Source organism: Macaca mulatta, chromosome 4, assembly GCF_049350105.2.
Source record: "Macaca mulatta isolate MMU2019108-1 chromosome 4, T2T-MMU8v2.0, whole genome shotgun sequence".
In the NCBI taxonomy this organism is placed as follows: Eukaryota; Metazoa; Chordata; class Mammalia; order Primates; family Cercopithecidae; genus Macaca; species Macaca mulatta.
The window spans coordinates 141144448-141169191 of record NC_133409.1 but is presented as its reverse complement, the minus strand read 5'-3'; the positions used below and the strand labels follow the sequence as shown (position 1 = coordinate 141169191).

Below are 24744 nucleotides of genomic sequence, written 5' to 3'. Positions count from 1 at the left end.
AAGGGCCTCAAGGGAATGGAACCACATTCTTGCTTTGATGAAGTCAAATAAATTAAAAAGAGTTTATTAAGGGAAAGAGACGGAGACTGAAGTAAAGGATTCACCTGATCTTCTCCCAAGGAAGAATGTGCCTGAGTCATATCTGACTGGCTTGACCCAGAAAGAAGAGGGTAGTCACAGGCAGAAAGGAAGGACAACACAGGCTCACAGAGACGGGCGATCTCCAGAACTTGAAACTTCCCAAGGGCTTACACCCTGTGTACTAAACATGGTCTGCTTCTGCCACCTAGCCACAGATGGTCTCCTCAGCCAGAGCACAAGAAGCCCAACTGTGATGAAACCCTGTGGGTGGGTATGCAGCGAGGACAAGCCACATGTGAAGACTTTCCTGGTAGATTTCCAAGATAACCAATGCCACTGGGTCCCCTTGTCTGTCATGTGCCTTCTTTGTATTTATCTGAGATTCCCAGGGAAAGGATGGCCAGCTCCTCCCTTAGATTAGGGGGGGTGTGCCCTTCCCCACCCCCATCTATACTCTCTGCCCCACTAAAGAACTTTTCTATAATCTCGTCTTTACCCTATTCAGCATCTTCCAAATATTATTCTTCATTTTCCAATTGTGTCTTTTCTAGTTCATTTGGAAATGAAATCTGGTTTCACCTGAAGGTTGAGAGCCAATATGAAGCATATTCCTGTCCTTGGGCTAATATCTTTATGATGTCATGACACTAACCAGCTAGGATTGACTTAGCTTTTTTTTGGCCAGAAGGCATAACATCTCTGCCAACAAGAAACTAGCATAGGCTGGATTAAAGTCAGCATGAGAAAGAGTACCTGAAGATAAGAAAATAAATGAAGGCCCACCATGTTTCTAAGCACATAGTAAATAGTCAAATATGTGCAGAGGAGATGAATAAACATATCTGTGTAAGGCTTTCGAAAGGATCAGGATGACAGGTCTCACAAAAAAAGCATTTCCAGGCTTTTGTATTTTACAGACCAATATTTTTGTGTTTTATTTTTTAATTTGGGGAGGAGAAAATCAACATAGGATTATTATCTTTTTACTTTACCAAGTAGACATTTTAATAAAGCTATCATTGCTTTACCATCCTTTCATAAGGTAATAGGCCTGTTAACACAAGCAAAGTAAGAAGTATATGATCACAGAATAAAGAACAGTCTTTGCAGTGAAAAAATCATTGGCACACTGGATACAGGTCTTTGTTTTATACTATGTAGTCCCTCTCTGGCTAGTTTAAGCACAAACAATATATTATGGAGCCAGATAGATAGTTCACAAATCACTGGAAAGGCTGTAGGGATATACTCCAAGTTGAATTCCATATTAACACCCCAAACTATGCATGCAACTTGCCACTAAGGGAGCTGCTGCCACAGCTGCTGACCACTCTAGCTCCTCAAAATGAGCACCAGCTTCATGCCCTGTTCAACTCCCTCCATTATTCCAAATCATCCCTCCATATTCCAAATCAAAGTCCTGCATGAGTCCAGCTGATTGGCTGAACCTAAGCATATCTAGATCCCCATCTGCCAAGAAGTCTGGGAAACATCATTTTAGTCTTCAGCCTCTGCAGTACAGGGAGGCACAGGGGCTGGAGAAGGCATGGAACGAACCAATTTGCCACTGTTGATGAGCTTGTTGTCAGACCATAGCACTTCTAAACCATGTCAAGGTCTAAGCCTGGGTTACAGGATAACATTTGTGTGTACTGGCATGAGAGCCATCCTAAGGAACGTGTGCAGGCATGCTTTACTGAGAAGATTCTGAAGGTCAGTGGTCTTACACAGGCACCGTATCAAGGTTCTGACTGGTGTCTGGTGACGGCCCTCTTCCTGGTTCTCAGACCACCATCTTCTCATTGTGTGTGCCCACGTGATAAAAAGCAGAGAGAAATGAAGCAAACTCTCCTGGGTCTCTTCTTACAAGGACGCTAATGCCATTCACGAGGGCTCCAGTTTCATGACCTAATTACCTCTTAAAGGCCAACTTCCTAATACCATCTCATTGAGGGTTAGGATTTTATCATATGAATTTTGGGGGCACACAAACATTCAATCCATAGCACATCCTCAGTCTACTCTCTGCCAGAACCTTGATACAGCACCTACTGAGTGCATGGCTATTCTTGAGAAGGGAATTTGCTGCCTGAGGCTACAGCATGATTACACTCTGACTGTAGTAGACATCTGTCTTATTTGTGGCTTCTCATCAACTTTTGAGTAGCTTTCCCATATTTGGGGATATTCTCATGTAACTTATTAATTTAAATTAAATGTAACTTATTACATTTCCCTGATACTGAAGTCAGAGTTCCAGTCAGATTTCAGAGCTTCCAGGTGTCTTTGCAGCTAGGATTCAGGCATGTGGTCTGAGCTCTCACAACCCAAGGCCAGCACTAGAGATTTGATTCAGAAGTGAGTAGTGTAAAGAGCAGGCAGTGCATGGAGCTTCTGTTTTTGCTGGCATGGAAGGCAGAAGAGGCCTTAGCTTTCAGAAGTGGTGGTGAGGGACCAGGCACAGTGGATCACGCCTGTAATCCCAGCACTTTAGGGGAGGCCGAGGTGGGCCGATCATGAGGTCAAGAGAGCGAGACCATCCTGGCCAACATGGTGAAACCCCGTCTCTAGTAAAAATACAAAAATTAGCCGGGCGTGGTGCCGTACGCCTGTAATCCCAGCTACTTGGGAGGCTGAAGCAGAAGAATCGCTTGAACCTGGGAGGCGGAGGTTGCAGTGAGCCAAGATCGTGCCACTGCACTCCAGCCTGGCAACAGAGCAAGATTCTGTCTCAAAAAAAAAAAAAAAAAAAAAAAAAAAAAGAAGTGGTGGTGAAGTCTGGTTCCTGACTCAGAGATAGCATCAGTGGTGGTAGCAGGAGTGGCTGTAATAAAGTCAAGTTCCTGGTGTCCAGTGCTCAGTAGCAGCAGCCATAGTAATACCAGTTTCCCTCCATGATCTAGTCCTACAGTACAGTTTAGGGCATTGTTCCTGGACACTTTACCCCAAATCTATTTCTCCACCCTCCAAATGATTGTTTTTCCTTCAGTTTCCTTTAATAAATCCCATCTGCCTCAACCAGCTAGAGTGAATCCTGTTGTCATCAACCAACAACCCACCTGATGTACTAGGTAAACCAGGAACACTGACCCTGAATCTACTGCCTCTACAGCAGGCTGCAGTGTGAGCCATTTCTGCAACCCAGAGTATCGGCCTGAACCTCATCTCCCATTACCTTCTTGAGTCAGGTACAAAGAAGGATGGGAGGAAAGTGTCCTTCCTTCTGACGCCCAGCTTCTCAGGAGCTCCTACGAAACAAGAATGCTGTTCTTCATTGGATTTTGATCACCAACAATTTGTGCAGGGCTTAGCACAGAGTAGGTATTCAGCAAATGTTTGATGAATTAACAAATAAGTGAATGGTCAAGTATACTATAAAGTTATACCCAGCTGGATTCCTAACCCAGATCTGTGCTGTCCATTAACAGTACCCACTAGCCACACATGGCCACTAAACAACTGAAATCTGGCTAGTGCAATTGAGGCACTGAATTTTTATTTTATCTCAGTGAACTAAAATCTAAAAACTGATACCTAATTCCATTTTTGGAAAACTTTTGGCTTGTTTAATTTGCGCATGTAAATGTACGTTTTAGTTATAAATTGTATAAAAGCTGAATACAGATGAAATCTTTCCAATGAAAAATTAGCATACAAATTGAGATGTGCTGTAATTGCAAAGTATACCCCAGATTCCAAATATTTAATATAAAAAAGAATGTAAAATATACTATTAATGTTATATTGATTACATGTGGAAATAATATTCTGAATATATTAGGTTAAACGAAACTTATTAAAGTTGACTTCACCTGTTTCTATTTACAATTTTCGATGTGACTACTAGAAAATGTAAAATTATATATGTGGCTTTCATTGAATTTCTGTTAGCACAGATCTGAACATTAGCATAAATATTGCTCAGTGGTCAAAGGGGATGCCAAGGACACATATTTGCTTTGAGCGCTAGAGGCTCCAACCCCACAGACCTAGGCCCAACTTTACCCTTTCATTTCCCCAACCCCTTTCCCCAGACTCCAAATCCAGCAGGAGGAAGTGTAGATGTGGGCCTCTGCAGCATGTGAAAGAGCAGAAGTCACAAATGTGGTGTTTTTAGGCAGGTGATTTAGGCAGCTTTTTATCAGGGAGAGGGCTGGAAGTAAGGCCACAAGCAGTGATCAATTGTTCTATTTGAAGGCAACTCAAAAAGAAAAAAAAAAATCCCCAAGTGAACATTCCTTGGGTTACCAGTGTGCCACCTCTGCATAAGTCTGTGAAACCAAAGGCCCTGGGACAGCCTCTAACATGGTAGCTTCATTCCAAGGAAGAGTTTAAAGCCCAAAAGAAGAGCTGTTCTACTTAGTATGAGTCAGGGCTAAATGTTAAGTCTCCTGATACCCAGTGGGGCACACCATCTCTCAGCATTAGGTGCCAATACATAACATGCCAACTGCGTTTGATGTGAGAAAGGAAGGGTCTGCCTTATAGGAATCACTCAGCCTGCAACTACCCCAGGATTTCCAAGCCTCCCTTTGCCAGCACTGGAAACCCATTTTGAGAAATTGGAGTTGGGGCCAGAAAGCATTCTATTCCCATCACAGGAATCTCTGTGGCTTCTATTTGCAACTCCAGAAGACGTGAAACTCTTAAAATGATTTTTCCAGGGTTGGAAGAAACACAATGATGTCTTTGGCTAAACAGTGCCAGGCTACTGCACAGTTCAATCCTGAGCTAAGTGAAGGGGGAAAAGGCCAGGGCACTAATCTGGCATGACTGGCAGTCCCCGGTGGGGTAAGGAGGACAGATGAGAAGGGTAGAAGACGGGTGGCACTAGGGGAACAGGGAAGGGATGGAAGGGCCTGCTTCTGAAGGCTTGCATCTAACAGAAAAGAAGGGAACCTCCCTGACTTACCATGCGGGACCCAGATAATTTTCATCCTGGAAGCACAGTCTACAAAATGCTTCCCTCCAACCCATCCCCATAGGTACAATTTTACCAAATAAAATCATTCATACTCACATCCAAATTTGCCAATCTGAGCAAAATACAGATAGTAACAAAGAAAGGCAATTTTCATATTTTATCATTCATCATAGAAAAAAAGCTTTAATATTTTTTGATTAAATACAGAAGAAAATTGTGTTGCCAGAGAGATTGTTTGCCTGCCTTTGAACAAATTAACAACACCTGTTTGCAAACAAAAGCATTTCCAGAATGGAGTCAACCCCTTTATTCTCTGTTCAGGACCCAGCCCATTCATGTCTTTTGTATACAGTATCTAACACATAGTAGGTGCTGAATAAGTATCTGCTGACTGAATAGGGTGCTCTTTCATCCCTATCCTTTATTTCCTGACCCTAAACTGGATCTTAATCCATGGGGAAGGAAAATATCCCCACCCATCCATTCCTAGAGTAGCCCTGTCTCTTTCAACAGTCTTTGACACATAACATTGGTTTAGAGACATATGCCTGAAGGGAAAAGAGGGAGGGTTTCAGACAGAGAAAGAAACAAAGACAGGGCACAGAGACTAGGCAGAAACAAAAAGATGTAAGAGAGAGAGAGAAACAGAAACACAGGTGCAGAGACGGAACAACTGCGGGAGATAGGGACGGAAAAACCAAGTCAGAGAGACTTAAAACGCACACCGTTGGAGATAAAGAGATAAAAGGGTTGGGCCAGAATGATCATCTTGAAGTTTCTACTCAGCTTTAATGTTTTCTGATAGAGAAAATGGCAGAGAGAGGGGAAGACAAGACCTGAGCAGGAGGATACAGAAAGAAAGGAAGTTAGTAGAGGCAGAGGCAGACAGCCAGGCGTGCCTAGCCGGGAAGCCTCGTCCTACCCAGGCCTCACACCCATGGGGCTGGGCTCCCATGCCCACTCTCGGCTCCTACCTTAAGTCCAGCCACCCTCTTCCCCCACCCGCACCTAAAGATCTACAAACCACTCAGCAAGTCAAATCCTCTCTCCCCAATATCCTCCGTGAAGCATTCTCGGGGCTCCAGCCCGCACTCAGCTCTTCCCCTCTCAGCTCCTAAAGCCACACACGCATCCCCCCAACCACAGGTCAGGGCTGTTTTCGAGTTTGCCCCTGGCTGCTATGAGAACATCTTGACTCCTGCAAAAGAACTGTGTGCTTGTCAGGGCTCCAGTCCCTGCCTCCTATATTCCAGTATTCTTCATGACACCAGCCCAGTGTCCGGTCTGCCTGAGCGCTCAGTGAATACTCGGGGCCTGATTGGCCCTAAAGTGCACGCGGGGACCGTGGCCGTCCCCTGGTCATTTTCGGCAGTCGGGCCACGCTGAGGCCATCTCCTGGGCTCCTGCGCCCTCTGCCGGCCAGGAGGGGACCCGCACGCGGGACAGATCGCGGCCCGAAGGGCGCGCCTGCTGCTGGGAGGCTGGCGAGGACGCTCCGGCTTCGCGGGCAGCCCCGGGCACCGTCCGAGTGTTCTGGGAAGGGTGGTGGGCACAGCCGGGAACAGCTGCTGTGTTCCTCATAGGCGTGGGGGAACAACCCCTCTCGCCCCCACACCTCCTCCAGCCCTGCCCGCTGGGCGCTCAGAGCTTCTCGTCCAGCTCCAGGCCCTGGTTATACCGGGCCCCCCCGCGCTCAGAGCCTGGGCTGCCGCCGTGTGTCCCGCTCAAGTAGTTCTGGATGGCGGAGGCGCAGTCTAGCCGCTCCATGACGGTCATGAGGTAGTGCAGCTCCTGCAGGCTGCCGTTCTGCTCCTCAAACAACTCCAGGATGGCCGCTGCGGGGCTGCGCTGGCAGGACAGGAACCTGGCCCGAGGCAGGGGAGGAGGAGAAGGGGGAAGGAGCAGGGAGGGGCTCCTTCCCTGCTGCAGGCTCCCTCAGCTGCGCAGCACGAGGTCCATCCCTCCCCGACCCTGTAGCTTTTGTCCTCGTCCTGCTCTTGCTTGCCTCTCAGGGGACAGGGGGTGGGAAGCCCCAGGCCCTTGAAACTTGAGATTGTCCTCGCCTGGAGGCTAACTCTCTGAGCCCTACTCTTCTCTAGGCTTCAGTTTCCTCTCATTAAACTGAGGGCTTAGATAAGAGGACCTCTAAGTTTGCTCCAGCTCTGATGTTCTGTAATTGCCTTCTCTACCTCCCCCACTCCAAATACAGCCCTAGCCTCCCCCTAGCCTCCTAACTCCCTCCTTCCTCCCTCTCTTCTAGGCCACAACATCCTGCTCACTACTAAGGAAACAGTTGCCACAAACCATGGCTTTTTATCACGATCCTCTCGTCCACAAAAACCTTCCAGAGTCTCTCACTTCCTAACTAGTCCATGCTCCATGAGCCTTTCCGGCTCATCCAGCACCTGGCCTTGCCCTGTCTTTATGCTTTCTCTCCTTTCTCCCATCCTGAACCTCCTTAGCTCAGGCCTCTCCCTTTCTCACCTTGCAAACACTGCACCCACAGCCACCTCTGCTGCTCCCCAAAACAGAATGGCTGATCTCCTCCATCACTTCCTCCCTGAAGCCCTTTCTAGTTCACCCCTCCCAGGTGGAAGAGACCATTCTGCACCCCTCAGTTCAGACTTCTGATCATAACGCCCACAGTTCATTATTATTCTTGCTTCAGCTGTTTTCTGTCTCTCTTCGATGTGTTACACAACACTGGATTCTTACAGGAAGGCACAAGGAACACTTGCCTTTATTTTTCAAGCTCTCTGAACCCCTTACTAGTGTGTGCACTCCTAGGCGCTGGGACCATGCCTCATTCCTCTTGTATCACAGTGCTTAGTACAGTTTCCAGGGCATAATAGGTACTTGATAAAGGCTTAAATGAATTATTTTAAAATCCACCCTGTAGTTGGAGACCAGCCTGGCCAACCTGATGAAACCCCGTCTCTACTAAAAATACAAAAATTAGCTGGACGTGGTGGCGCATGCCTGTAATCCCAGCTACTTGGGAGGCTGAGGCAGGAGAATTACTTGAACCCGGGAGGCGGAGGCTGCAGTGAGCCAAGATTGTGCCACTGCACTCCAGCCTGGGCAACAGAGCAATATTCCATCTCAAATAATAGTAATAATAATAAATAAAAATCCACCCTGTTTTCAGGGTCCAGCTCTAGCCCCATCACCTGGATAAAGTTTTCCCTGACTGCTGCACTCATAGTGTAGTTTCTGGAGCTTAGCTCAGTATTCTACTGCTTTCTGAGTTCCTTGACAGGGATCATGACTGCACTGTCACCATTATTGCTAACATTTATTGAATTAACAAGTGTCAGGCACACCGCTACATACTTTACACACATTATCCTATAATCTGTCTTTCTCCTCCTCAGGGCATAGTATGGCAAGCAGTCAACATGTACCAAATAACTTCCATGTTAATGGATTCACTGTTAAATGTTAATTGAGCACCTACTATGCACCAGGCATCATTCTAGGTACTGATGATACAGTGATTAATAGAGCTGCCCTTTTATGGGAAATAGGATGGAGAGTAGCCATTCTCTGACTTTTAAGTCACTCCCTTGCCTATGATCCAGTCTCCAGAGTGTCCTGAGGACCCCCGCCCCAGCCCACCCTCCTCTACCATCCACAGACATCACCCTTCTTCCTACCGGATCTTCATGCCGCAAAGCCCCAGGTGAGAGGCTAGTCTGCGCCAGTCATTGCCTGTGATGCTGTTTGGCTCCAACAACATCTGCAGCTGCTCAAAGAGCTCTGGGGGCAGCCTGAGGCAGGGAAAAAGGTGTTCTTGGAAGAAAGGGACAAACAGACCCACTCTGGTTCTCCCATATACATCGTAAATGCTATAGTCACCCTGTGGGTGCCAGGGTAGGAACCCAACATCCCCCAGGCAACAGCCCAAGCAACCCCCATCTCACCTATTGCATGGGGGCGGCTGGGAGACAGGGGGCGGCGCTGCCCAGGATTCCTCCTCTGATGCCTGGAATCTGAGGATTTCCATATACTTGGTCTCCAAGCCCTGAGTCAACACAGGGCAGGGAACATACTTAGGGGTCATAAGGCATCCCCTTGAGTAAGAAGCTGGAGTCCTGCCTCCATTCCTCATGTCTCTCCTTCAGTCTGTCACTTAGAGCCACCTTACCAGGAGATACAACCCCACTCCACCCAGCACCCTCTACCCTCTGTCTCCCTGACTTCAGAACCCCACCTTCAGCCTTATGTTTGCCCACTGAGCTCTTTGGGAACTGGGACATGAAGACCAAACGGGATGCATCCTGAGCCACCAGGGGAAATCCTGGGAGGGGCCATGGTGCAGTGGGAGGTCATCCAACCATAGAGACACTGATCTCAGCCATATGTTTCCCTTCCTCCATTCCAACCTTCCCTGCCTCTTCTCCAAGTGACAACAGGGTATCTGCCTGCCCTCCAATAAGTTGCCACTATGGTTCCCCAAAGACTCTCAACTCTGATTTCTTCGCATCTTCCCTTGGTGCAGCAGGAGAGGAGGGATACCTAACTCCCATCCCACCTACTCAAGACCCTCTTCCTGGCCACTTCCCACACTGAAAATACAAAACATCGTCTCTCAAATCCCACACTGAAGATACAAAACATCATCTCTCAAATGTAGACAATCAACCTAGAAAGAAACCATATCAACTTGATGCCCCAGTTCTCTGAGTTGAGAGAAGGGGTTAAACTAGGGTTTGGTTCTTTTAGCCTCCCGCTGGATTCATCCACCGACAGACAAGGAGAGTCAGGGATGAGGGTAACTTGGAGCCCAGATGATCTGAGCCCCTCAAAGAGCTGGTATAGGGTCTCTATGGAAAATGCCATATTTACCTATGTGATTAAGACCATAATTACTGGGCACCATACCCTGTGCCCACTTTGCCTAGGAGTCCCCCCAGGCCCTGCCCTTCCTCTGCCCCTCAGCTCCAACTCACATCCTGGAAGGTGTGCATGGTGACAATGATCTCATTGGTTAGTGCTGAACAGTCCTCATTCTCATTGACTATAAAGAGAAGGTGAGAGCATGGCCAGTGAGTGAGGAAATGGCCTGGGGCAAGAAGAGGAGAAGGTAAGGGACTCTATAGTAAGACTTGGAAAATCTGAAGAAGCTGGGGTCCAACACTCCATTTTTCTCTCTGCAAAGATCTGTGTGGCTCCTGGCCTTTCAGGGAAGGTCTGTGTGCATGGCTGCATCAGGGTCTGCAGAGCTCCAGGGTTACTGGGAGGGGAGAAGAGGAGACGGGAGGGGAAAAGAGAGGGGAGGAGGTACACACAGGGTTCCCGGACTACCTGCTTTTCTCCGGAAGCAGAAGGAGCGGAATGGGCACTTTCCATGCCAGATGTGGAGATGGGGAACCAGCTGGCAACTGCTATCATCCACATTCTCCCAACCTGGCGAGTAGGCAGAGAGGGCCTCAGAGAGTGGGGCCTTCCACAAGTATTGAAGGGGGCTGTGGGGAGGCATGAGGACAGAACAAAGGCAGGAGGGTCTCAAGGGGATGGGAATCCCCAGAGCCTGGGCAGGGACCCCAAGAGGGCCCTTGCACTGTAAAAGCCTTCCATCCCTTCCTGCTTCTGTGGGGTATAACCCCTCTCCTCCCGCCTCCCACCTGGCATCACCCTGTCCTAGGAGTGAGTGGCAAGGGCTCAGTAGACAGCAGAGTGGTCAAAGTCCTGGGGGCTCCATGAGGCTACTGCTGGCCCAGAGGTCACAAAGAGACTTGGGGCCTGGTGCGGTGGCTCACACCTGTAATCCCAGCACTTTGGGAGGCCGAGACGGGCAGATTACTTGAGGTCAGGAGTTCGAGACAGCCTGGTCAACATGATGAAACCCCGTCTCTACTAAAAATACAAAAAAGTTAGCCAGCTGTGGTGGTGTGCACCTGTAATTGCAGCTACTCAGGAGACTGGGGCAGGAGAATAACTTGAACCCAGGAGGCGGAGGTTGCTGTGAGCCGAGATCATGTCACTGCACTCCAGCCTGGGCAACAGAGCAAAACTCCGACTCAGGGAAAAAAAATAAAGAGACTTGGGGTCCCCAGATCTCCAGATGTCCAGGGGAGCCCCAGAACCCTTCATTCCTGTGGGGCTCCTGATCATCCTTTCCCACAGGCCACTGCCTCCCTCACCCTCTGAGATGTACTTGAGCTTCAGGCACTGGTCACCCCTGGCCCCACTGAAGTCGAAGAGCTGGCAGGGCCCACGCAGGCGCCCACCATGGGGCTGCTCGTTGGTCAGTGCCCACTGCAGGGCACAGGGCGTGTTGTTGAGGAAGTAGATACGCAGCTGCAGGTGGGACTGTCCTGGCGCCAGCGGTGAGCAGAATACGGCCAGCTGCAGCCATTTGCGAGCGTCGCGCCCCACAGGTGCCTCCATCACACAGGTGTAGAGGCTGCAGAGGGAGCCATTGGCAGGCACTCATGTGCAGGGAAGGCTAAGACACCAGCACACTGCCACCAGCCTCCTGCCACCTGAGGGGCCTCTGTGGGGCCTTCAGGGAGGTTCGGAGAGCACTCGAGGGGAGCACTTAGGGAGGAACTGGTAGGGGGGGATGAAAAGTGAGTACATCATGGTGACTGGTGACTGAATGGGGAGGAGAGCTGGCAGGGGAAAGAGGGGAAGTGGGCTCAGGGTGACCATGCTTGGGAGGGCACCTGCACATGGCTCTACTCCTGTCAATGGCTAGGAAGGAGGCTGGGAGGCAGAGGACCTAAGACTCTAGAAAGACAAAGAGATGAAGGACAAAGATGGAATGGAGTCTTAGAGAACTGGCACTAAGTTTGGGGACAGTCCTGAAAGAGGCACACAGTAGAGAGAGATAATTTGAGAGATAGAGAGAGGTGGAGAAGGACAGGTCCCTTCTAGGTGGAGAGATGGGGCTGAGTCAGACACTTCCAGACAGACAGATACAGCGGTGGGATTTGCAGTCCTGGACATGATTAGTGTGAGAAAAACTGCTACAGACATTAGGACAGAGGGGCCAGAAAGGGTCACCAGGGTATAAAGGATTTGCAGACCATCTTCTATACAGAGAGCTGAAGATAAGGCAGACAGAGAAAGTGGGCAGGAAAGACAGTCCCCAGAGAGATGGGTGTGGGAAGACAGGCCAATGGCATGTGCCTACCTGAAGTGGGAGAGGTGGATGCGACACTCATCCCGGGAGGCGTGGGCCCCCGGCTGCCCCAGGGGCCTCCATACCTTGGCATCGAGCAGGGCAGTGTTGCTGCTGTAGGTACGAGCATGGCTGGGCTGCTGGGCACAGTGTTTAAACGTGAGAGTGCAAGGCTTCAGGAAGGAGGCCCCATGGGGGCCACATGCCACCACAGGGCTTACCAGCCCCTGGGCTCGGGACAGTGATGGGGCGTCCGAAAGGTCCCACACCAGGATCAAAGACACCCGCTCCTGGCGGCCCACAGTCACAGCACCTGGGGAGGACAGGGAGAGATGAGATGGGCCTGGTAGGCAGGCACACCCCTGCCCCTGAAAGAGGCCAGGCCAGAGAGAAAGGAGGTGGGGCAGAAGCCCAGGAGAGACGTCCCCAGCAGGGCACACAGGGCGGTGGTATGAACAAGAGTAAGATGACTGTGGAGCTGACTTGTAGTGTAACCCTAAGCAAGACACTCCCCTTTCCACCCAGGCTTTTGCTAGCCCATAGTGTGCCTAGTATGAATTTGCAAATGGTGCTCTTGCCTCCCTTTACTGGAGAATTGTCACAGCATACTGATTCATTAGAACAAGGCACTTTACTTCCACCTGCCAGGAAGTTGTCCTAAAAGATATGTAATATGTCCATCCCTGAAGTCAATAAAACTATACTCACAATACAACAATTATCAGAAGTAAAAAGTGTCTATGAACATTGCTCCCTCAGATGTGGTGACCTAATGTACAGTCTGAGCAACTGTATGTGGAGAAGAGAGCCGGGAGCTGTTACCTGGTGGGATGAGCAAGGAGATGCCTGCATCCTGGAGCATCAGGCAACCGCCGCGGTGATCCACCTCTCGAGCCGAAAACACCAACAGCTTGTGCATCAACCGGCGGACCATGGTCTGGCCTTGAGTGGGTGTGTGCAGCTCCTGATAGAAGGCAGCCATCTCTGGCAGTGTGGCTGGCAGGTGCTGCGTTGAGACCTCATTTTCTGGTGGAGGGGTAGGCTGGGACACTGGTTCCTCTTGACCATTCGGCATCCAGCAGGCCCCCAGTAGCCTTCTAGGGCAGTGCCATCGAAGGCACTGGGCCAGAAGGAGGACACTTGCCACCGGGACCCCCACCAGCAGTAGGAACTGGGAGGGTTGGAATGAACTCTCCTGGAAGCACATTCGCCCGGTCACTCAATGCTGCTGGCTCTCCTTCACCCCTGTGCCAGCCAAAGCCAAAGGCCTGGTAGGGAAGAAGGGGTCAGTGTCAGGGTAAGCCCTTTTAAGTTGTGGAGGTCAAGGCTTGACTTCCACCTAGTTGCAAGTTGTCTTCATTCCAGCGCACCCTGCACACTTTAGTCACACCAATTCTTTTAACCTGTCTCTCTTACTCGAGAACCTACCCTGGCTCTCTGTGAACTGCTCTGAAGCAGAGTGAGCTTGGGTTTACAGTTAGAGAACATGAGTTCAAATGCCACCTTGGTCACTATGGCTGGGTAAGTTTTATCATATTGATGTAAGGCAGGACAGCCCCAAAACTGGGGCTTGGCCTGGGAGGGTTTGTGGCTTCACCTAGGAAAGAATTCAAGGGTGAGTCAGTGGTGTTAGACAGCAACTTTCCCTGAAGTGGCAGCATATAGCAGCAGCAGAGGTATGCTCCCTGCAGAGCAGGGCTAACCCTAGGTAATGTGCCCAGGGTAGCAGCTTGGGGGCATTTCTGCCATCATATTTATGTCCACTTTTAACTACATGCAATAAGGGGCGGGTTATTCAGAAATTTCTAGAAAAAGGGATGGTAGCTTTGGGTCACTGCCATGGAAAGGGGCAGTAACTTCCAGGCATTGCCATGGCAGTGGTAAACTGTCATGGCACTGGTGGGCATGTCTTATGGAGAGGTGCTTTTGGTGCCTCTTCCCTGTTCCAGCCAGTTTTCCATCTGGCCTGGAATCAATTTCCTCCTCCTGCCTCAATATTGCTTAATGTACCTCAGTTTCCTCATCTGTCCAAATATCTACCTTGATCTACAAATGCTGATACAAAAAAATCTATAAGTGGAAAAAGCAAGTCACAGAGAGATAAAATATTCTGAGCTCATTAATGTGAAAAACAAAACTGCATATAAATACGTATTTATGGGTTATATATGTAAATGTAAAGGTATAGAGAAAGGTCTGGAGCAGTGGTGTACAATAAAAATATAATGTGAACTACACATGTAATTTTAAATTTCCTGATGGCCACATTAAAAAGAAGAAACAGGAGAAATTAATACATTTTATTTAACCCAATATATTCAAAATGTTATTTCAACAGGCAATCAATATAAAATTATGAGATATTTTTACTTTCTTCTTTCATACCCAGTCTTTGAAATCCATGTGTAACTTATATGAATAGAACAGCTGACTTGGGACTGGCTGTATTTCAAGTGCCCAGTAGCCACGTGTACTAATGAGTCTGGTCTTAGACTGTGCAGGTCTGGAAGGACACACCCCCAAACTATTCCCATGAGTCATGACAAATTGAGAAGGTGGAAGGTGTGAACAAAAACTTTGTATTTTTAAAAATCCTTTTCTCTGTACTTTGAATTTTTCACATCAAGCATGTAGTTTGTATTACCTTTGTAATTCTTTTCTGAAGCTATTAAAAGTGGGGAAAAAGTGCCTCTTTGGGTAATGGTGAGGATGGCATAAGGTCATGTGAAAAGTATTTGTAGATGAGAAAGCACTGTCCAAATGTATGTGTTTCTTTATGCCCCTCCTTCCGCCAGAAAGGCCTGAAGGTAGCTCACAGGGACAGGTGACATAGAGGAGTAACAAAAGCTAAAACTGGAAGCAAAAAAAAAAAAGAAGAAGAAGATGATGAAAAACAAAGCTGCGAGCCTACAGTGAAGCTGGAATGAGGCAGGGCAAAAGCAAACACTCACCTCCTGCTCACCTGGCTACCCAGCCAGGCCACAGGCTGAGACTTCCCAGAAGCTCTTCCTGAGGCCCTCCAGAACCCACCTCCGCCTCCTCCTACTTCCCCTCTTCCAGCCCCTACAATTTCCAACACCCCTGCCCTGCAGCCTGCCCAGGCTTCCCACACCTGCTTAATTCTAGCCTCTGGCTTTTGCTCATGCTGTTTTCTGTTTCTCCACTCACTTGCTCTCCCCACTTGTTTCTTCTCCCTATGTGGACCCTCCCATTCAATAGCGCCTCCCGCTGGCACACCAGCCTTTGACAGCCTCCAGCTCACAAAATCTCTCTCCACAGCCATCCCACCATGCTGAGTCATTCTTGATTATGTGCTGTCATGTGTGATTTTCCCACTCAAATGAACATTTTCTAAGCACTGGCTGTGTATCGGACACTGTGGGAAGTTCAATCCTGCCAAAGATGACGTCTTATTCCGCTCTCAAGAAGCTTCTACAGAAATGGAATTCATTGGCTTGGTAGCTGAGTTCTGTGAGGCACAACGTCCTCCTTCAGAGCCCTGGGAGGCCCCTCTGGATAACTCACTAGAGACTGCAATGGAAGAGCTTCCAGTGTCCAGTCCTCCCTATGCCCTTCACTCACACTACCCACCTGGAACTGAGGCTTGGCCCACCTTCTTCCTTCCATCCCCAGGAGCATGAAAACTAAAGCCCCTTCCTAGTGCCTCTTAGACTGGGGCAGAACCTCCACCATATCCTCAGGATTGAAGACTGGGGCAGTACCTGTTTCCTCCATGTCCTCACTGAAAGCATGAATAAGAAGCGGGGGATTGGCATTGTTCTCTTTGCCTAAAGAGCCAACCCGACAGACAACGCACTAGCCTTTTTCAACCAGGCCTCTTAGAGGGCACACAGGTGAACCAGGTAAATTGGCAGTGCCCTAAAGCTGATGAGAAGGGGGTTGGAGCAGCAAGCTACCCTTGATGTCCCATCATTCCTTTTGGTTCTTTCACATTAGTAATAATTATAACTCCAACTGTAATAACAATAGCTAACATTGGCAGAGCTTTACTCAATGCCACTGTGTTAAAGCTCTCTCCACGGCTTGTCTCATCTCATCCTCACAGGAGCCTTAGGAGCGAGGTGTTATTTTTATCCCCATTTCACAGATAAGGAATCCGAGCTTTCTCCCCACAGTGAGGATGGATAGGGAATTACTAAACAACTGAAGACAGGCAGGAAAGAGGAGCGAAGATGAACACCCTTCCAGAGACACCCCCTTTCTCTCTCCACCCCTTCTTTTTCCCCAAGTATCTTCCTTTCCTTCTCTAGAAGAAATAAAGTTGGAAGAGAAAGAAGCAAAAGTGAAGTAAAAACAAATAGAAGGACCTAAAGGTACATCCTCAGTTCTGTGGTAATACCTACCCCATCACCCACATCCCCACCCACCAAGGCACCAGTGGCAGGGGATGGAATAGATAAAGGAATGAAAGGAGGGGCCCCACCTCGGTTACACAGCAGTAACCTGCCTGGGGCCACCAAAGACCAGAGTCCAGATCCCCAGTGAGGTGCACCTCACTGGGTGGTGCAGCAGAGTCCCCTGGCTCAACCTCTGACCCTGGAGAAGTTGGCACGCACCACTCCCAAAGCCCCACTGGGCCTCTCATGGGAGCTCCCTCCTTTACCTGGCCTGAAACAGGATAACTCCTCCTGGGCCAGCCCCAGGTCTCCCAGGCTGACAGCTCTTCCAGGCTGCCCTGGCCCTCACTCCATCCCCGCTGTGGCCCCAGAATGGGGAAAGGTCCCGAGTCTGGTTGAATGGCATCTATAGCACTGCAGCCATTCAAGTGTGACTTGGAGCTTCCCAACCCCATGCTGGACTCCTCATTACCCACTCCTCCAGTTTGTCTTGCCCCAGACCCCAGATCACCCTGGATAGCGGGTCCCCGAAACAAGAGTTCTTTAGAATGCTGCCATCACCTGTCCCTAGGCAGTTGCATCCTCCAGCACAAAGATCCAAACTCCTGCTGCAAAGTTCTGCTCATACCCTTTAAGAAAACTCTCAACCCTTCCTCCACTTCACTGGTTCTCTCTGTGCCTCCCCAATGCCTGATAGATGTCCAGTTACTGCAGAACATAACAAGTACTGGGATAGATGATCCAAACACAAGTCATGAACAGCATTTGTTAGTATAGTAGACATTTCCGTAGGACACAGATCATCCCAGTGGTCCTCATACCCATTGGCCAAGTCCCATTTTCCTCCCCTCCTCCAGCAGAGGGTCCCTACACTCCAGCAGGCAGGCTGAGCTGGCCTGGCTCCTCCCTGGAGCTCCAGGTAACCCCATCGCAATGCCCATCCCCTCTCCAGCTGCCCCAAGGGGGTGCTCAACTTACCGTCTAGGTGCTCTTAGAGGCTGCTGGCTGGTCCAATTCCTTCTCTGAGAAACGGATCAGCCAGACCCAGTCGACAGGCCAGCAGACAAGTGGAGGTGGGCGGGGAATCCAGGCAGGAGTGGCCTGGCATTTCCTGGCAGAGTCCTGCCTCCCAGCTGCCCTAAAGAGGGGTGAAGGAGAATGTCCCTCTCTATTGGCAAAGTCCAGCCCAGGTAAGGGAGTAGCTGAGGATCCCAGAAGTCAGTGACCTTGCTAGTCTAGGTCTGCAAGGAAGGAGGGAGGGAGGGAGACAACCTGGGTGTAGGTGCTGCACCTTGAAACCCCTCCCTACAGTGCCCTCTGCTGGTGAGTGGCTGTCCCCAGCCAGAGGCTATTATTAAATTAAAATGGCAGATAGGAGGAGGAGGGAACTTTCATCTGAGTTTCTGAAACTATAATGTGCCCCGCAGTCACCTGGGAGATCTTGTTAAAATGAAGGCTCTGAATCTGTCGGTCTAGTGTGGGGCCTGAGATTCTGCAGCTCAAAGAAGCTCCCAGCTGATGCCAATGCAACCGGTCCAGGGAGCTTAGAGAGCATCTAGTTCCACCCGCTCCCTGCACAGAGAAGACAATGGAGGCACTGAGAGGGTAAATGACTCACCAGTTGCTGGTGTACCTGAGATGTACCCATATCTGTTCCTTACACCAGGTGCTTTCTACTTCCCCCACCCAAAGTTGGCAGAAACACTACCGCCTGGGAGACGGCTGAACTTTGGGGCCATTTGCCATTCTGAGTTCTGAGAAACTCTGACTAGGAGCGATGGCACCACAGAATGAAAACTCCTTGTGGAGAGGAACTTTTCCCATGTTTTCTGCTGTCTCCTCAGCTCCTGGTACAGCCTGATAGATAGAAGGTGTTCAATAAAGATGTCTTGAATGAGTGAATGAAGAAGTTGAGAGGGAAGAGGATGCATTTTGTTTTTTTTGGTTTTTTTGTTTTTTTTGTTTTTTTTTTTTTGAGACGGAGTCTTGCTCTGCCGCCCACGCTGGAGTGCAGTGGCCGGATCTCAGCTCACTGCAAGCTCCGCCTCCTGGGTTCACGCCATTCTCCTGCCTCAGCCTCCCGAGTAGCTGGGACTACAGGCACCCGCCACCGCGCCCGGCTAGTTTTTTGTATTTTTTTAGTAGAGACGGGGTTTCACCGTGTTAGCCAGGATGGTCTCGATCTCCCGACCTCGTGATCCGCCCGTCTCGGCCTCCCAAAGTGCTGGGATTACAGGCTTGAGCCACCGCGCCCGGCCTGAGGATGCATTTTGGATCCAAGTGACCGACACTGAGCCCAGGTGAGCGACAGGTTGGCTATGTAATATTAGGCAAGCTACTTAATTTCTCTGAGCCTCAATTCCCTTGTCTGTCAAATGCAGATAAGAATATCTACCTCGTGTGAGATAATAATTGTCATTATTGAGCTAATAAATGTAAAATGCCCACCACTGAATGGGTGGTCAATAGATGGTAACTGTTATCACCAGGGTCTGGCCTCCTGCAGTTGAGGAGGCGTGGTGAACGCCCCTAGGCCACTAGTTATCATCTCCCGTAGAAAATAAGTAACTTCCTCTGCTTTTGTCTCAGTTAATAATTCTCTAGCCTCTTGTCTCTGACTGCAATCCCCTCCCCTCTGCTTCCTTCCCTGGTGGAGGTGAGAGGGTGGAATAAACCTCCCACAGGAGCCCAGTACCCCAAAGTGCAGACATGTATCAAAGGAATGGGTAGAGAGCAGGCAACCTGGGAAGCAGACCTCATGCCTAAAGACAAGCCAGGAAGGGTGGTCAGAACTTTGAGAGGGAACGAAGGGAGTGGGGTAGGGGTGTTCGTCTTTAACAAAGCTCTGTTTGAGTCACACAGGAGGCTGGACTTTGCCAACAGATAGGAACACTCTTCCCTACCCCTCTTTAGGGAGGCTGGGAGGCAGGACTTTCTGCCAGGGCGCCAGGTCACTCCTCCCTGACTCCCCACCCACCTCCACTTGTCAGCTCCCTTCTCCTCTGAGTCATAAAGTCCTAGGGGTTTGTGAAAGATCTGTCGAGCTAGGGTTATAAGCCAGGAAGGTCATGCCAACCAGGAGGCTATAACCGGGGGCTGTGTTCATGGATTATGAACTCACTTCCAAAGCTGGTGCTTGCCACTCTTGGGGACAATCCCAATTATAAGGAGGCTCCTGGAGAAATCTGAAGGCTCATACCACTCACTCCCATGGCCACAGAGCTGTTTCATGGGATGCAGAGACCACAGGCATCAATAGCATTATAACTGGGGGCTGGGCTGTCACAGTAGGGCCAGGTCTCTCAGTGTCAAACCCTCACCACAAACCCTCAAACATTCCATCAAGGGGTAGCCTCCAGAGGCCAGGCACCAAGGAGAGTCTAGTAGGCCAGGGGGCTCCTCCTGAGAGGAACTCTTTGGGGCCATGAAACAGCAACTTGGACTTCCCAGCCAGTGTCACCACCCTTCTCATCTGAGAAAAGCAGACCAGCTGGGAGCACCACTCCACCCTCCTCCCAGCCCCACCTTCTTCCCAGCCCCACCCTCCTCTGCCTTCCACACATCATATGTCGTCAGGCCCCCCACCAGGAAGGTGTGCTGCCAGAGGTAAGGGGAGCACAGGCCTGGGAACGAGGAGGTACTGGGAGAGGCAGGTGTCAGGAGAAAAGAGGATGGGGCCAAGGAGGGGCAGGGAGGGGGCCTCCACCACTGGACAGAAATGTAGAAAAACAGGAAGGCAGAAGATGAGCAAGTGGACAGTGAGGAGCAGAGAAAGACAAGTAGAAATATGCACAGGCGGGCACGCTGCTCAGCTGTGTCCCAGATCCTCCAGGACCAGTGTCCTCGACCCTTGACAGAAAAGGATGGATTAGGGCCGGGCACAGTGGCTCACGCCTGTAATCCCAGCACTTTGGGAGGCCAAAGTGGGTAAATCACCTGAGGTCAGGAGTTCGAGACCAGCCTGACCAACACGGCAAAACCCCGTCTCTACTAAAAATACAAAATTAGCCAGGCATGGTGATGCACGCCTGTAATCCCAGCTACTAGGTAGGCTGAGACAGGAGAATCACTTGAACTTGGGAGGTGGAGGTTGCAGTGAACCGAGATTGCACCATTGCACTCCAGCCTGGGCAACAAGAATGAAACTCTGTGTCAAAAGGGGCCTTGGTTGTAGGAAGGTCTGTACATTGTCCCGCATGCAAATGACATGCAAAGCAACATGCCAATCAGCATGGCAGCATTTTAATCAAAGACCAGGCAGTTGTTTCCTTGAAAAGTCAGGCCACAAGAAACCTGAACACTTAACCTGAACACTTGTGCTTACATCCTGACACTCTGGGAATGGAAAGACTGAGCAGGAAGCTCATCCCCCCTGGATCCAGGGGTAGAAGAGAGCTAAAGGTTCAGAAAAAGGAATCCACAGTGTCAACAGGCCAAGTTTGAATTTGGGCAGGAGATAAGCCTGGGTGTGCCCCATGAGTGTGCCAGTCTAATATGGTGAGATAAGCCTGGGACAGATGGGCTGCCGTATTTGTGACTAGAAAAGAGCCCCCAGGAATCTCTGGCTCCTGCCTTCAGATTGTGATCTTTCCAGGTTGGTAGATCAGCTTAGGTAGAACAGTTCTCAATGAGGGCCAGCTACACACCTGGCTAAGTGCTGCCCACTGTGGGAGGCAGAAAAGCTGGTCACCCGGGACCTTATCTCCAGGAGTCAGAAGCACTTGGAGGAAGGTCTTTCACTCAGAAGCAGTTACCAGTGCTGGGCAGTGTCCTCCAAGTGCCAGAGGAATGCTGTGGAGAAAAGAAGTCCATGGAAGCCAGGAGATGGGCAACGTGGGGCCTGGGGTTGGAGAGAGCTCAGAGGTACAGGACTGGAGCTGGACCAGGGAGAGAGGAAGGACCTCCATGACTAGACCTCCTCTGAGGGGCTCAGGCCAGGAAATGAGTCAGGTTAGGAGGCAGAGACAGACGAGGAGTTGCAGGGGAAGGCTCATCACTAGCGTGTTCTCTGCCTCCCCAGATTTTGCCTCCTAAAGGTGAATGCAGCTTCAAGGGGCCATCTTTGTGCTCCTGCCCCACCTGGGGCCCATCCTGGTCTGGCTGTTCACTCGTGATCACATGGCTGGTTGGTGTGAGGGCCCGAGGATGCTGTCCTGGTGCCCACTCCACAAAGTCGTATTGCTTGTACAGACAGCCATCTACTCTGTCGTGGGGTGAGTACTTGTTTCTCACACATGGCCCTGGTACCCAGTGGGGTGGGAACAAGTCCCCTGTATCTGAATTACTCCCATATATTGGCCTCCAAAGGCAGGCACTTTGGCTTGCCTCTTATGGTGGGTCCTCCAGAAAGTAAGAAACCCTCTATGCCTGCCTGGGGTTCCAGTTAGCCCTTCTTCCACCCTCTCTAAGTCTCCCAGCCCCTCTCCAACCTCGCTGTGCCCAGCTCCTCCCACCAACTCCCTCCCTAGCCCTTAAATGATGCCTAGACCCATTCGCCCCCATTTCAGCCCACAAGGGTATCCAAGAGTCCTTATGCCAGAGAGTCTCCTCCATTCACCGTGGAACCTCCCATTGAATGATTTTGCCACCATCTCTCCACAGCTATGCCTCCTACCTGGTGTGGAAGGACCTGGGAGGGGGCTTGGGGTGGCCCCTGGCCCTGCCTCTTGGCCTCTATGCTGTTCAGCTCACCATCAGCTGGGCTGTCCTGGTTCTCTTTTTCACAGTCCACAACCCTGGTCTGGTAAGGCACACGGGGATCAGTAGCAGAAGTAATGTGGGAGAGGGTGAAACCACCTGGCCCCAGAAGCACATAATTTGGCAGAGCAATTGAGTGCAGGCAGGTAATGGATGGGCAGACTTCTCTGCACTTCCATGGTGTGCACAGAGCCCCAGGGACTTAGCTTGTGGCTGGGCTGGGCACTGCAGAAAGGTGGAGGTGCTGGTTCTTGGGCGGCCAGCTGACCCCCGGCCCCTGTGCCCAGGCCCTGCTGCACCTGCTGCTGCTGTATGGGCTGGTGGTGAGCACAGCACTGATTTGGCATCCGATCAACAAACTGGCTGCCCTGCTACTGCTGCCCTACCTAGCCTGGCTCACCGTGACTTCAGCCCTCACCTACCACCTGTGGAGGGACAGCCTTTGTCCAGTGCACCAGCCTCAACCCACGGAGAAGAGCGACTGAGGCCTTAGGGCACGGGAGAGGAGGGACGGCCAGGGTGGGGAGGAAGAGTCTGCAAGCAGGGCTGTGGAGCTAGGGTTCACCCCAATGGGACCACCCTCCTGGGTTCCCTGGTGCCGTTTTTCCTTAGAAATCAAAGAAATGGGAAAGAGGGGGGAAAGCGATTTCACACTTAAATAATAAAATCCTATTAGTAACTCTGAAGGTATGATGTGAAGTGTGTATTTGAATGCATAATATGATGCCTAGGGCGGCAGAGTGGGATGGAAGCTTCTGGACCTGTGTGTGAGTGTGTGTGCGTGAATGAATGTGTGAAGGCCCATGGGGGAGGGGTGGGCACACCAGCTCACCTCCACTCACATGCCCCCCCCCCCCCCCGGCATAAAGATTTAGCACTCAGATGTTTAATTGTCTGAAAAACAAAAGGCTTTTAAACTGACAAAAAAGCCAAAACAGAAAAATACACTTTATAAAAAGGGTACTACAGGGCCAGGCACTGTGGCTCATGCCTGTAATCCCAGCACTGTGGGAGGCCAAGGCAGGTGGATCACGAGGTCAGGAGTTCGAGACCAGCCTGGCCAACATGGTAAAACCCTGTCTCTAAAAACACAAAAATTAGCTGGGCACAGTGGTGCGCACCAGTAGTCCCAGCTCCTCAAGAGGCTGAGGCAGGAGATTCACTTGAACCCAGGGAAGCGGAGGTTGCAGTGAGCCTAGATCATGCCAATGCACTCCAGCCTGGGCGACAGAGTGAGATTCCATCTCAAAAAAAAGTGGGGATACTAATTATACATGTTAAGGTTATATAGTATATATTATACATTAATTTATATATCAGATTTATGATGCAGTATCTCGTTATAACATATACTATCGTTATATGATATATATGTGATGCATCTCTGATAAATAAGATTATAGACCTTCTTTTTTGCTTTCATATATTCCTATGCTTTCTTTATTTTACATCAATTAATCACTATTAGAATAAGGCAAAGAACATTGAAAAAAAAAGAGATTATGCCTCGGAGTGCTGACAGGTGAATTCATAAGAGCTTCTTATTCAGCCTTCTATCTTGCTTCTCTTTTTCTAAACCTTCTTAGTGGCTTTTTCATTTTTGTCTCCTCCCTTCTCTGATTTTCTTCTGTCCTTGTTTCAAAGCCCTGATGGTGGCAAGGAGTGACTGCCCCTGAGTATGCCTCCTCAAATCTTTAACAAGGTCAGCTGGAAGACCCAGACACCTTGCAGTAGGGGGTCTCCACCTGCTGCATGATGGGATCACCAGCAGTGTTTAAAAATCCTCATCAGCCTCTCCAGGGAGGAAGCCTGAGCATCAACATTTTTAAAACGTCCCGAGACCTCCCCAGGTGCAGCCAAGGCTAAGAACCACAGCTGTTTGGAGCTTCTTAAAAAATGCATATTCCTCAGACCCCACTCAAGACCCATAAATGAGAACATTGTGGGTGGGCTCTTGGCATCTTTAGATTTAAAACCTCCTGAGCACTTCTGTCAGCTGCTAGCTAGTTTGAGTGCTTTGGGCACAGATCATTTATCAGGGCCCGTTTAGCCTTGACAATCTGAGGTTTCGTGAGCTGAGTTTTAGAGCTGAAACAAACTGTGTGCTCTCAGGTGAGAAGCCAGCAGGGCAGCATAATTTGAGAAGGGGAGTGGCTCTTTCCAGAGCTCACCCAAGAGAGGGAGTCTGCAGCCTCCCCTCCTCCACCAAGGGCATTTTCAGCCCAGTGGGTCAGGTCACGGGCACCCCAGGACACAGTGTCCCACCCACCTTTGTATCTCCAGCCCCAGGGCAGGGCAGAGCACAGAGTAGGTGCTTGTATGTTTTTATTTGTTGATTAATTTAATGAATACATGAACACATTGTCATACTTCAAAAACAAATGATGACCAGCACCCTGCCGCCACCCCTACCCCCACCCCTACTCTGGAACAACTGAAAAAAGAATGGAAAGGCTTAAATCATTTTGGAAACTCCTGGTTCTAATGTGCAACCAAACTGAGATCCGTTGCGGCAGGACACTGCTTCTCAAAATGTGCCCCAGAGACCTCCTGAG

At 49.9% G+C, this 24744-nt stretch overlaps 2 protein-coding genes across 5 annotated transcripts; one reads left to right on the top strand and one right to left on the bottom strand.

The window, feature by feature from the left end:
• Window positions 1–5160: 5160 nt before the first annotated feature.
• On the bottom strand, window positions 5161–17607 carry UNC5CL (unc-5 family C-terminal like). Its single transcript, XM_015136305.3, has 9 exons — window positions 17471–17607; window positions 12957–13402; window positions 12147–12447; window positions 11152–11414; window positions 10313–10414; window positions 9958–10025; window positions 8929–9029; window positions 8662–8775; window positions 5161–6869 (listed from the first exon to the last, which is right to left on the bottom strand). Exons 2-9 carry the CDS (start codon window positions 13339–13341, stop codon window positions 6647–6649), a joined length of 1557 nt encoding a protein of 518 aa, XP_014991791.2. The 5' UTR covers window positions 13342–13402; window positions 17471–17607; the 3' UTR covers window positions 5161–6646.
• Window positions 17554–22875, top strand: TSPO2 (translocator protein 2). Of its 4 annotated transcripts, none has more exons than XM_077999097.1 (4): window positions 17554–17682; window positions 21513–21705; window positions 22094–22235; window positions 22477–22872. In XM_077999097.1, the coding sequence occupies exons 2-4, from the start codon at window positions 21533–21535 to the stop codon at window positions 22672–22674; spliced, it is 513 nt and encodes a 170-aa protein (XP_077855223.1). In that variant the 5' UTR covers window positions 17554–17682; window positions 21513–21532; the 3' UTR covers window positions 22675–22872.
• Window positions 22876–24744: the final 1869 nt, after the last annotated feature.

Excerpts from the sequence above, each read along its gene's own strand:
- UNC5CL (XM_015136305.3), bottom strand. The coding sequence starts at position 13,341 with ATGTGCTTCCAGGAGAGTTCATTCCAACCCTCCCAGTTCCTACTGCTG. Across the intron at positions 12,448-12,956 it reads CTCCTTGCTCATCCCACCAG|GTGCTGTGACTGTGGGCCGC; the intron begins GTAACAGCTCCC and ends TGTCCTCCCCAG. Across the intron at positions 9,030-9,957 it reads CCATGCACACCTTCCAGGAT|GGCTTGGAGACCAAGTATAT; the intron begins GTGAGTTGGAGC and ends GTGTTGACTCAG.
- TSPO2 (XM_077999097.1), top strand. The coding sequence starts at position 21,533 with ATGCAGCTTCAAGGGGCCATCTTTGTGCTCCTGCCCCACCTGGGGCCC. Across the intron at positions 21,706-22,093 it reads GCCATCTACTCTGTCGTGGG|CTATGCCTCCTACCTGGTGT; the intron begins GTGAGTACTTGT and ends ATCTCTCCACAG. Across the intron at positions 22,236-22,476 it reads CAGTCCACAACCCTGGTCTG|GCCCTGCTGCACCTGCTGCT; the intron begins GTAAGGCACACG and ends CCCTGTGCCCAG.